The sequence below is a fragment of the Pongo pygmaeus genome, chromosome 17 (assembly GCF_028885625.2).
Source record: "Pongo pygmaeus isolate AG05252 chromosome 17, NHGRI_mPonPyg2-v2.0_pri, whole genome shotgun sequence".
Lineage (NCBI taxonomy): Eukaryota > Metazoa > Chordata > Mammalia > Primates > Hominidae > Pongo > Pongo pygmaeus.
In genome coordinates, this window is record NC_072390.2 from 51,061,651 (window position 1) to 51,073,738 (window position 12,088).

Below are 12,088 nucleotides of genomic sequence, written 5' to 3' on the forward strand. Positions count from 1 at the left end.
AGAAGAGGAGGAAACACTTCCCAATTCATTTTATGAGGTCGGTATTACCATGGTATGAAAACCAGACATAAAATACACCGAACAATATTTATTATGAACAAAGACGTAAAAAATCATCAACAAATATTAGTAAATAAAATCCAGCAATATATGAAAAGAATAATATGCCATGGTCAAAAAGGATGCAAGACACATTATTTGAAATTCAGTTAATATAACCTACTGCATTAACAATCTGAAGAAGAAAAAACACAATCATATCAGTTGATGTAAAAGAAGCATTTGACAAAATTCATTCATTCATGATTTACAAAAAGCTCTTAGCAGACTAGAAATTGGAGAAACTTTCTCATCTTGTTAAAAGGCAGTTTACAAAAACGTATGTCTAACATCACAATTAATAGTAAATGATTATTAATGCTTTCTCCCTAATATTAGGAACAAGGCAAGGTTGTTCACTCTCACCACACCCATTGAATATTATACTGAAAGTCTTCACTAGTGCAATAGGGATGGGAAGAGAGATATAGATTGGGAAGGAAGAAATAAAATTGTTCTTTTTCACAAACAGCATTATTGTCTATGTACAAAATTCCAGGAAATCTACAAAAACAAAACAAAAAATCAAACACTCCTAGAATTGGTAAGTTTAACAAAGTTATAGGATATAAGGCCAATATACAAATTCAAGTTTGTTTTTATATACTAACAATAAACAATTAGGAATGGAAAAGTTTTTAATACACCGTTTGTAATAGCTCCAAAGAATGTGAACTACTTATAATTTTGGCAAAAATACCATCCCAAACAAACATATATTGCATCTATAGTTGAAAACTATAGAACACTGATAAAAGCAATCTGCAAAGATGTATAATAAATAGACATAACAGGTTTATAGATTAGAAGATTCAGCAGAGTAAAGATATCAGTTCTCCTAGAATTTATAGATTAACATTATTTCCAGAAAGATTTTGTTGTTGTTGTTGATTTAGACAAGCTGCTTGCAGAATTTGTATTAAAAGGCAAAAGAACAAGAATGGCTGAACCAATTTTGAAAAAGAAGAATGAATAGGAAGAATCATACTACCTGATTTTAACATTTACTCTAAAGCTATGGTGATCCAGATTGTGTGGTATTGGCAAAGGGATGGACAGACCAATGGAACAGAAACAGACCCATACAAACACAACCAGTTGATTTTTGGCAAATTTGCCAAAGCAATGAAATAGAAAAAGGATAGTCTCTTTAACAAATGGCATTAGTTGGACATATGAAAAAAAAATGAACCTCAATCTATGCTTCTTTGTACAACAGTTTTCTCAAATTGGATCATACAGCTACATATAAAGAGGAGAAACTACACATTTTTAGAAGAACACATAAGAGAAAATCTTTGTGACTTCTAGTTAGGCAAGGAGTTCTTCCACCACTTCTCATGACCCACAGCTGGGTAAGGTTGGCCTGGAGAGCTTGCTCCCTGTTTTCTGTTTTTGAGAGTTGTTCAGCGTGTGCTTCTGTTCATTGGAGGCACTGTTCTAACTCATTCCTCACCACACCCCTGCAAAATAGATAGTATGGTATAGCTGTGTCATTTTTGAGATGAAGAAACTGAAGCACAGAAAGATGAATAAATATACCTTGAGTGTAATAAGTTCCATGAGTGGCAGAACAGGAAATGCTCTCTTCCTAGACCTGTGGTGCCATCTACCTCTGTGTTCTGATAGACAGTCTGAGCCTCCACATCCTTCTTGAAAACACAAATCATGAATTTTCATGGCTCCTGTGACCCAGACGTGTGTTTTCAGGGCATCTGTTTTGTTCTTCTATGTGGGTTTTATTCTCAGGCCCACGTTTAAGGTTGGTGGGTTTTTGCCGCTCATAGTGCAATATTAACCCACATGAATCTATTTAGCGCCATCTTGTGTCTGGAGTGATTTACAGGCGGGATTGCTTTAGTAGTAGCGGGTAAGTACAAAAAAGATGTAGTGGGAAAGATTTGATTACCAAAATATGAAAAATGAGTGTGATCGGACACTTGAATTCCATTAGACGTGAATTTTGTAGTGATGCACCTCTTCCAGTATGATCCAGTTAATAGAATGTTGCGGGGAACAGATCAAGTAAGCTTTTAAACCTTAGTTTGCCTTCTCCCATTGTAATAGTGTCCTGGCTTCTTGGGCACTTGGCCAGTACCAGAGGCCCTGAGCTCTTAGGGTGGAGGCTTTCAGTCCCAGCTTCTCAGCCTTGTGGAGAGAGTCTTTCCCGTGGATGTACCCTCCAGAAGGCTAAAGAGTCTACCTTCTCTCTCCCTGTGTGGTTAGCTGATTTAAAGGAAGGTGCCAAAATGTACCTCAGGATTGGCCTCTTCAACAGCGGAACTCAGAATGGGAAAAGGACAGTGGAGCAAACTCCCCTTCCATGGAGACTTGCCAGTTTGTTTGGGAAGGGAAGGAGGGAAGAAATGGGAAAAAATAGGGCAGAATGTGCCGAATTCTTGGAGCTCTTCCATGAGGTAGGGGCTGCATCTTTCTGCAGGAGGGTGGGGGTGGTGGTGCTAAGAAAGGATGCACTAGTAAAAAAATTCTAAAAACAAAATCATGTAACACCTTACATTATTCAGTCTTATTTTTGTTCTTTTTTTTTTTTTTAACATATTTTACTTTTCCATTACAGAAGTAATCGATGCTCGTATTAGAAAGCTGGGAAAATAGAAAAAATAGGAAAAATACATCCAAAGAATATATACTCAATCACAATGGTTAATATTTTATGGATTTCCTTTTCTTCTTTGTATGCATGAAGATTTGTTATAACTAGGCATGGTGGCTTATGCCTGTAATCCCAGCACTTTGGGATTCCAAGGCTGGTGGATCACTTGAGCCCAGGAGTTTGCAACCAGCCTGGATAACATAAGGAGACCCTGTCTCTACAGAAAAAAAAAAAAATAGCTTGGTGTGGTGGCATGTGTCTGTGGTCCCAGCTACTCAGGAGGCTGAGATGCAAGGATCATTTGAGCCTGGGTGGTTAAGGCTGCAGTGAGCCCTGATGGCACCACTGCTCCAGCCTGGGTGACAGAGTGAGACCTTGTCTCAACTAAAAGAAGATTTGAGTGTTTAATTATGTGATGTTGCTTTTTACTTATACTTGTTTTTTACTTATTTTATGAGAAACATTTTACAAGTTAGGACATAGCTTTGGTAAATGACAGTGTATGCTGAGTTCTAGAACCATGATAGGTGTTTGTGTTTTAGTTATTATTTTGGTATATTAAATAATGCTTCAGTGAACACCTTTGCTTCCTTTTTTATTTTGTTTGTTTAAACTTAGAGCTATTTCCTTAGAATAGGTTTCCCAAATCATGATGACTGGGAAAAGGCTTGAAGAGGACTTTCAGGCTCTTAGTATAAACGCATACGTGCTCGCCCACCCTGGCTGGAAGTGGGCTCTGCTACTTAGGCAGTGATGGAGATTTTGGTCACATCCCTTCACTTCTCAGAGCCTCAGTTTTTTCTTCTTCCAAATGGGGGTAAAAATACCCACTGCATATGGCTCTTCTATTAATAATACCTATAAAGTCCCTCTGGAGAACTTGGCACACAGTGAGCGCTAAATACATGGTAACTTTACAAAATAATTATAGCCCTAGGTAGCCTTATTGCAGGTTTCTACCGGTTTGCCCTACCACCAGCAATGCATGAAGTTATTTAACCTCTCTACTGTTTGATACATAATCATTTCTTTTTAAAATACCTTTGCCAATTTGAGTGAAAACACTACCTTATTATTGTTTTAATTTGCATTTCTTTTATTATAGTGAGAGTGAACAATTTTGCATGCTATTATAAACAAGTTTGTTGTCTCTCATATAAAATGCCTTTTTTCATTGGCATTTAATATTTTCTTACTAGTTTGTATTAACTATTTAAAGAAATAATTCTATTCTTTAACATATTTGTTGTCATAGATCCACTTATCTAGTATAATTTTATATCAAACTTTTATATGGTGCATTCAAATGCTGCATACAGATTTCTCATTAGAATGAGAAATGTGATTATAATTGTAATCTCTTTGTAATAAATTCTTTGAATTTTTTATTGTATCTATAATTTTACTTGCAAATTATGACAATATGTATTTCCAACAATTTTGTATCTTATTATTTTTCATATCTTATTAAATTTGCCTGAAATTCTATAGCAGTGTTAAATAATCCATGGGTTTAATGAGCATCATTTAAAAATTATTTCTGATTAGTAGGAATATCTCTAGTGTTTTACCATTAAATAGAATATGAATCTGTTATTTCTCAAAATATACTGCTTATTGTGTCAAGGATATGTCCAAATAATTTTTAAAATTTTTGAGTTCTTACATATTTAGGAGCATATTTTTTCTCAGAATAATGTGGTTTTCTTTTCCTTTTTTTTTTTTTTTTGTTCAGACAGAGTTTTGCTCTATCACCCAGACTGGAGTGCAGTGGCGCGATCTTGGCTCACTGCAACCTCCGCCTTCTGGGTTCAAGCAATTTTCCTGCCTCAGCCTCCTATCTGGGATTACAGGTGTGCACCACTACACCCGTCTAATTTTTGTGTTTTTAGTAGAGACAAGGTTTTGCCATGTTGGTCAGGCTGGTCTTGAACTCCTCACCTCATGTGATCCACCTGCCTTGGCCTCCCAAAGTGTTGGGATTACAGGCGTGAGCCACTGCGCCCAGCCACTAATGTAGTTTTCTTATTTGATCTTCTGTTGGATAGGATGCATTTTCTAATATTACATATATATTTGCATACTTAGAATTTGTGTATACTGTTTTCTGTTTTGCTCTTTTTAATCAAAATATTTCATGTAGAATGTTTCCTACAACCCACATATAAACTTTGTGTATGTTTGTAATGCATAAAAAAAGAATGTAAGAAAATACATCAATATTTTAAGAATGGTTATCTTTATGGGAACATGAATTATTTTCACTTTATTCTTCTGTGTTTTTCTAATTTTCTAAAATGAGCTGTCCTACTGTTAACAGCATAAAAAAATGTTGTTTAGAAAAATGTCAGTGCCCTGACAATTAGTTGTGGGTGAAATATGATTAGGAGCTTAGATGTGATTGATGGAATCCTTCTTCCTTTAGGGCATGTAACTTCTGTTTGTTCATTATCTATCATTCAGATTATTTTGATAATAATGGAGTTGAAAAACTAAGTTTAATGTTTACTTAAAAAACATAGCTAGTATTTTCTGTTTGGAGAATAATGATAGTACATGTTGAGTATATTTTCCTAAACTAAGAATTTAGGATTTGGTATGTGACGAATGTGTGATATCATGTATTTTCATGATACCTGATGTTTTTACTTGAAAATCTTTAAAGGGAATTACTCATAATATTTAACTATGCATTTGTTGCTGACCTATTGGAATAAAATTGGATTAACCCTGGATGATCCCACAGAATCTAAGACTTGCTGACCACAGACTGGGGCACTGGACAGGTTGCTTTTGGAAACTTCGTTTGTCCTTGTGGCCCCAGTGGGAGGCCACAACTCAGACACCATCTCATGAATATCTTTGTCGTGTCTGGGACTACACACAAATATAGAAACAGAAAAACATGCATTTATACATCAAGGCACACAGAAACAACAATCACTGGATTGGTGCCTTAATTGCATCTTCCGGGAGCCTGGAATAGCCCTTGTTTCTTCTAGTGTTCGACACTTTCTCTCTGAAATGAGATTTAGTTAATTTCAGAGCTCAGGAATTCTCCTCAGATTTGATTCTTAACATACTGTGTACTTAAAGTATGAAAATCTTGATCAGCGTTATGATCACTGAAGATTATATTTCTATATACATCTATAATGACTCCTTTTTCTCTTGTTTTCTGTAGCTTTGGGCCAGATTATGTTGTATGTGGATGGAATGAATGGAGTAATAAACCACAATGAAACCATTCAGTGGCTGTACACTCTCATTGGGTCAAAGGTAAGGGGAAGTTATGGTTGACTGTTTTGTTCAATTGTCATATCACTTGCCTTTCTTTTTTCTCTGAGTCAGTTTTGCAGAAAGAAATTTTATTCAGCTTTTTTCAAGCCGTTACAGTATAAATGAGGATTACTACTCTACAAATTTTAAGATACACTTAAATTGCAAATAGCTCATGAAATTTTAATGCATTTCTATTTTCTCTTCTCTTAAGCTTTAATCGAGTGCCTTTGGAACCTTCGGTTTTTAATATTTAATCAAACGTTATACCATAGGGCCGGGCATGGTGGCTCACACCTGTAATCTCAGCACTTGGCAAGGCCAAAGCAGGTGGATCACGAGGTCACGAGATCAAGACCAGCCTGGCCAACATGGTGAAACCCTGTCTCTACTAAAAATATAAGAATTAGCTGGGCATGGTGGCACGCACCTGTAGTCCCAGCTGCTCGGGAGGCTGAGGCAGGAGAATCACTTGAACCCGGGAGGCGGAGGTTGCAGTGAGCTGAGATCACGCCACTGCACTCTAGCCTGGGTGATGGAGCAAGACTCTGTCTCAAAAAAAAAAAAAATTATACCATAGATGTAAGATCTGTGAACCACCTGTATTTCATGTTCGTGTGTACATATATATTTATATGTTGTACATATGTATATGTATACTCATATATGGATAAAAGAATCCGAGATTACCTTTCAGCTCTAACATCAATTATAAAAGTAATCAATGTTTATTGCAGATTTGCCAGGCACCAAACTAGGTATTTTATTTTATTTTATTTATTGAGACAGATTCTTATACTCTTGTTGCCAGGCTGGAGTGCAGTAGCATGATCTTAGCTCCCTGCAACCTCCACCTCCTGAGTTCAAGCAAATCCCATGCCTCAGTCTCCCAAGTAGGTGGGATTAAAGGCATGACCCACAACCCTGGGCTAGTTTTTATATTTTTAATAGAGACAAAGTTTCACCATGTAGGCCAGTCTGGTCTTGAACTCCTGGCCTCAAATGATCCACCTGCCTTGGCCTCTCAAAGTGCTGGGGTTACAGGCGTGAGCCACCACATCTGGCCCATACTAGATGTTTTATAAGCGTGATCTCATTTAATCCTCATGAGGCCACTATCAGGTAAGTAATATAATTCCCATTTGGTAGTTGAGGAAATAGTGCTTGATTATGAAAGCCTAGCTGGTTTCCCCATGCATTTTGGCACATCACCACCAGCCACGCCTTGGCTGCCAGGTCCCTGAGGTCTCTGGAGGTCCTGCCAAGGAAGCAGATCTACTCTGTCACTTCAGGTGCGCTGAAAGCTGGGCAAGCCTCTGGCATAGTCTTCTCTGGTTTCTGCCGGGGTGTGGAGGAGCATGTGTTAGGGACCTGACTGCAGGGGGATTTGGGAGTAGAAGTAAAAGGGACCCTGTCCTGAGCAGGTGCAGATGCACCAAGGTTAAAGTGTGCTGTATGGGTGGCACATTGTAGAAATCAGAGTGACTGTAGTGGCAACATGGTCAGATGGAGTGGGGGATCTTGAGGGCCTGGATACAGAATTTGAACCTGAATTAAACAGGTCACAGAATCAGCATAGCTTTGTAGGGTCCCTGAAAAGCATATTGGATTAATCTGTTCTCACACTGCTAATAAAGACATACCTGAGACTGGGCAATTTATAAAGGAAAGAGGTTTAATGGACTCAGAGTTCCACATGGCTGGGGAGGCCTCAAAATCATGGCGGAGGGCGGAGGAGGAGCAAAGGCACATCTTACATGGTGGCAGGCAAGAGAGTGTGTGCAGGGGAACCGCCCTTTATAAAACCATCAGATCTCATAAGACTTATTCACTACCATGAGAACAGCATGGGGAAAAACCCACCTTCATGATTCACTTACCTCCCACTGGGTCCCTCCCATGACACGTGGGAATTATTACAATTCAAGGTGAGATTTGGGTGGGGACAGAGAACCAAACCATATCACATGTGGTCTGCCCAGGCTGTCCCCCATCCCTGTGTTCACTGCCCACCCCCACTAGAGTGAGCCTTTCCAGGCTGCTGTTCACAGTGCTGTGCTCTGCTGGGGAGTCCATCCCCTGGCCCTGCCCCTGGAGTCACCTGCCTCCCAAGGATTCTGCTGTCCTTTGGGAGCACTCAGCCCTGGTTTGATTTGGGGAGGAGTGCGGTTCTAGTTTTAGGCTGTATATCCTTCTCAGGCTTCTCAGAATCCTGGTGATTGTGTCCTTGTGTGGTTGGAAGGGCTTTTTCTCTGTGGCTGGCACTGGCATGTGAATCCCCATGGGGTCCCACATCCATGGGTGACCCTCACATCTTCCCCTCAGGTTTTCTTTTTCTAGTACTTACTGATGAGAGAATTTTTCCCCATTTCATATTAGAAACAGCTATGCTTTCCCTCAGAAGACTGAAAATCTTTAAAAAAAAAGTTTGGCTTTGTTTTCTATGGAAAATGGAAGTGACTCTATTTTGAAACTGATGTAGGTGACCTTGGACACTGAGTGAAATGCTGGGCTTTCTAGGTTGCTTCAGCCAGACCGAGGGAAGATTTATATCTCATATCCTGTTTCAGTTTTTTTCTCCTTTTTCCTTGCTTGTGCCGGGAAACCTCCCTAACTTTCATGTTCATTTGGAACCTGCTCCCTCCCCAAGGCGCTCTGAATGGTCTCAAGGACCTAAAAGCTAGGGAGATGGGAAGAGATTTTGCAAGAAAGATTGACTTTTTGTACATGACACAGCTGAATTAAGATATCTTTATGGTTTTATGATGGCCATGATAAAACACCAACAACTTGCCCTATTTCTAAAAGGAAATAAAACCTAACATGCTTACAATAGAAAAACTGACAGTCTGTTAGCTCATCACCAGACAGAGAATAGAGTGACAGCAAGGTGAGGGAAGGTGGGATGGGTATGGGGAAGAATCACTGTGAGCAGGGAGAGATTACATAGAGAATGCTGTGGTCTGAATGTGCCTCCCTAAATTTTTGTGTTGTAAACGTGGTCGCCAATGCAACAGTGTTCAAGAGGTGTTTACGTCATGAAGGCTCTGCCGTCATGAATGGATTAATGCCATTATAAGAAGGATTTGTGGAAGGAGTACATTTGCTCTCTTTTGATTCTCTGCCATGTGAGGGCACAACCTTCCTGTCCTCCAGAAGATACAGCAACAGGCACCATCTTGGATGCAGAGAGACTGGGCCCTCACAGTCAGTGCCTTGATCTGGAACTTCCCAGCCTCCAGAACTGTGAGAAATAAATTTCTGTTCTTCATAAATTACCCAGTCTCAGGTATTTCTCTTTATAGCAGCACAGATAGACTAAGAGAGGAAAGGCACAAAGAAAAGAAGAGGGAGAGATAGAAAAGAGGGAAGAGAAGGACCACGGAAGAGGAAAAGAAGAAGAGCAGCAGAGAAAAAAAAAAAAAAACAGAAATAACAGAAATGCATGCCGTGGCTGAGTCTCTGGTGTGGCAATAGCATCATATTGATATTACTTTGGAATCATTCCGTAAGGAAAATAAACAATCAGGAAAGAATAAACACACAGGAGAATCTTTATTGCATTTCTAAATAACATGGAAAAATTATAAAATTTAAAAGCTTCAAAAATACATTTGTAGGAATTGTGCTTTCCCAGCCTCCCCGTCCGACATGGTGCACTCGTGTGCTTCCTCAGTGGTGGTTCAGGACTCTGGGCTGCCTCCTCAGGGCCTCTGTCTAAGGTGGCACACTCGCCTCCTCCCTAGCCATTTGGGCCATCAGCACTGGATCTGTGTGGATTTCTGTCTCCATCTTTTATTTTCCCAAAGGAAGGTCTAGAATAGTCTCTGGCTCCTGTGTTCTGCACTGTGCTCTTCATAATGAGGACAAAAGAGTGGAGCCAAGAGTCAGCCTGTGCCTTGGAGTTCACTGTGTTGTTGGAAAGGAGAATTCTGGGGAACAGTGATGCCACAGCCCATCCCACTAACTGTGATGTCACATGAAGCTCTCCTGCCCCCCTGCAGGGTGTGCTCTGTTCTAGGCGAGTTGCTGAAAGTTAACAAAGGCAGTAGCTGCCAAGTTTATTTCCAGTCTACATAGTTCTAATGAGATCACCTCTTATTTACAAAACCAACAGAGTGTCTGCTGACACTCTTCCCTCACCCCCATCTGAATAATGAGAAATTGAAAAGAACAACAGATACATCAACCCAAGACCCTCAAGTTTTGAGAAGGAGGCCTCAGTCTCCTCCTTAAACATACACTTTGGTCAATACAGCTGCAATGGGTTTTCCCCAATTCAAATTAAGAAATCAGGAAAGCCAGGGGCCCTAGCATTTCCTTTTGACAGAGTCAGATTTATCTTAACCTAGAAAGTTTACCTTGATATCCAGTTGCCTTTGCCTTATACAGTCACAGAGTTGATAAAGGAAGTACTGGAGCAGACAAATCTTGTCATTGTGTTTTCATAATTCTTCATTTTTCTTCCATGAAAGGCAACAAGATGTGATTTTGCAGACTGCCAGAGGCTCATTATGCAATGCATATTTGCAGATATTTGAGACTCATAGCCAGGGGAGAAAATAATGCGTTCGTAGCCAAATAATGACTTTTTAAAAGAAAGAAAAAAGTGTTTTCAATAAAGTGTTTTTCTATTTACAAGAGCCAATCTTTAAACTCCCCAGTCAGAGGTAAGAGGCAGATGCCAGGCCCATGACTTATCACAGGATGTGGATTTTTTTCTCTTCATACATCTGGAATTCTAATTAATTGGAGTAAGATGATTCAGTCTATACAGCATGGCCCTTTGTCACTCAGCACAGAAAGTCTGTCTCTTTATCTCTATGGGTCCTCTTTTGACCCATGGAGAAGGCCTCAGGGCCCTGAGCCTGGCAAACTCTCACCTCCTTGCTACCTCTTAGGGGTGCCTCAGGGCACTGGCATGGAAGCTTCCCTGTCTGCATTGCTCTCCAGGTTAGCTTGCCTTGCTCTCTCTAAGTTCCCATCAGCCCCATTGGATCTCATCCTTCCATCTGTGCCCCATATTGCTGATCACAGGTCTCCAGACTTCCTTTCTACTTGTGTGAGGGTGAGCAGACCTCCCTACTCCTGTGTAGCCCTATCTGGAGGAGCCCTGGCCAAGGCCCTCCTTGCATGCACGTACACACACATACATACATGCTCGTGCTCGTGCGCTCTCTCTTTCTCTATCATATACATTAGAGAACCTATGTGCCCGCCCGCCAGCCACGCCACCCCCAACACTGGGGACATTGCTGAAAGTTTGTTTAGGACTGCAAAATGAAGAAAAAAAAAAAAAGTAACGTGGTGTGTAGAACGGAGTGGTGGAGGAGGGGAAATTGACAGGGATGGGAAAGCTGGGTGGGAAGGGTTAGCTCAGTATCACAGCTGTGAGGTGAGAGTAGCAGTGGAAACAGAATAATGAAAAAATAGAGACATTTTGAGGACTAGCCTTCTAGGAGGAGATTTCTGGATATAGGAAAATAAAAGGAATCAAAGGTTGAAGGTCATAGTTTGACTCTACAGCTAGAAATATGGCAGTGCCTCTGGCAGTAGAAGAGTTGGACATTGGGGTTTGTTGGCAAGAAAACTTTGGACACACTGGTTTGGAGATGAAGGAAATATTCCCAAAGAGAGCTAAGTGCCACGGAGCCTGGTGCTCCATGTGCCCCAGGAGACACTGGCTGATGGGCAAGGAGAGGAGATTCGGTGAGCCCTCTGGTCTTGGAGCCACTGGCATGTCACTGTTGTGTGATCTGCTCAGATGACCCAAATATGGGGGTGAGAGCTGAAGACCTTTGTAAGTTACGTAATGTAAATAATAGAATCCTAGCCTTGAAGAGATGGCAATGTCATGTTAAAGGTGTTCCTGACATCATCAGTCCCATTCTTGATACTTCTAGAGGCAGAGGGATCATCAAATCATTTGCCTAGGTTGCCCAGGAATACTGTTGCATGCTGGAATTGGTGGAAAGCCTTCCTTTTTGGGACATGCATTACCTGTCGTTAACCAAATGCTTGTGCATTGCTTTGTTGAACAAGACACTCTGACTTGCTGTGGAAGCTCATTGAGTATTTACAGGCAGTTACCATGTG

The 12,088-nt window shown here is 40.3% G+C and overlaps 1 protein-coding gene across 5 annotated transcripts in view; it reads left to right on the forward strand.

Annotated features, from left to right (window-relative positions):
• The window catches only part of FHOD3 (formin homology 2 domain containing 3), a 507,914-nt gene that overhangs the window by 286,786 nt on the left and 209,040 nt on the right, over positions 1 to 12,088 (forward strand). For all 5 annotated transcript variants that reach the window (XM_054461095.2, XM_054461096.2, XM_054461098.2 and 2 more), the window contains exon 6: positions 5,898 to 5,992. In XM_054461095.2, the coding sequence (XP_054317070.2) occupies positions 5,898 to 5,992 (95 nt within the window). The remainder of the gene's footprint in view (positions 1 to 5,897; positions 5,993 to 12,088) is intronic.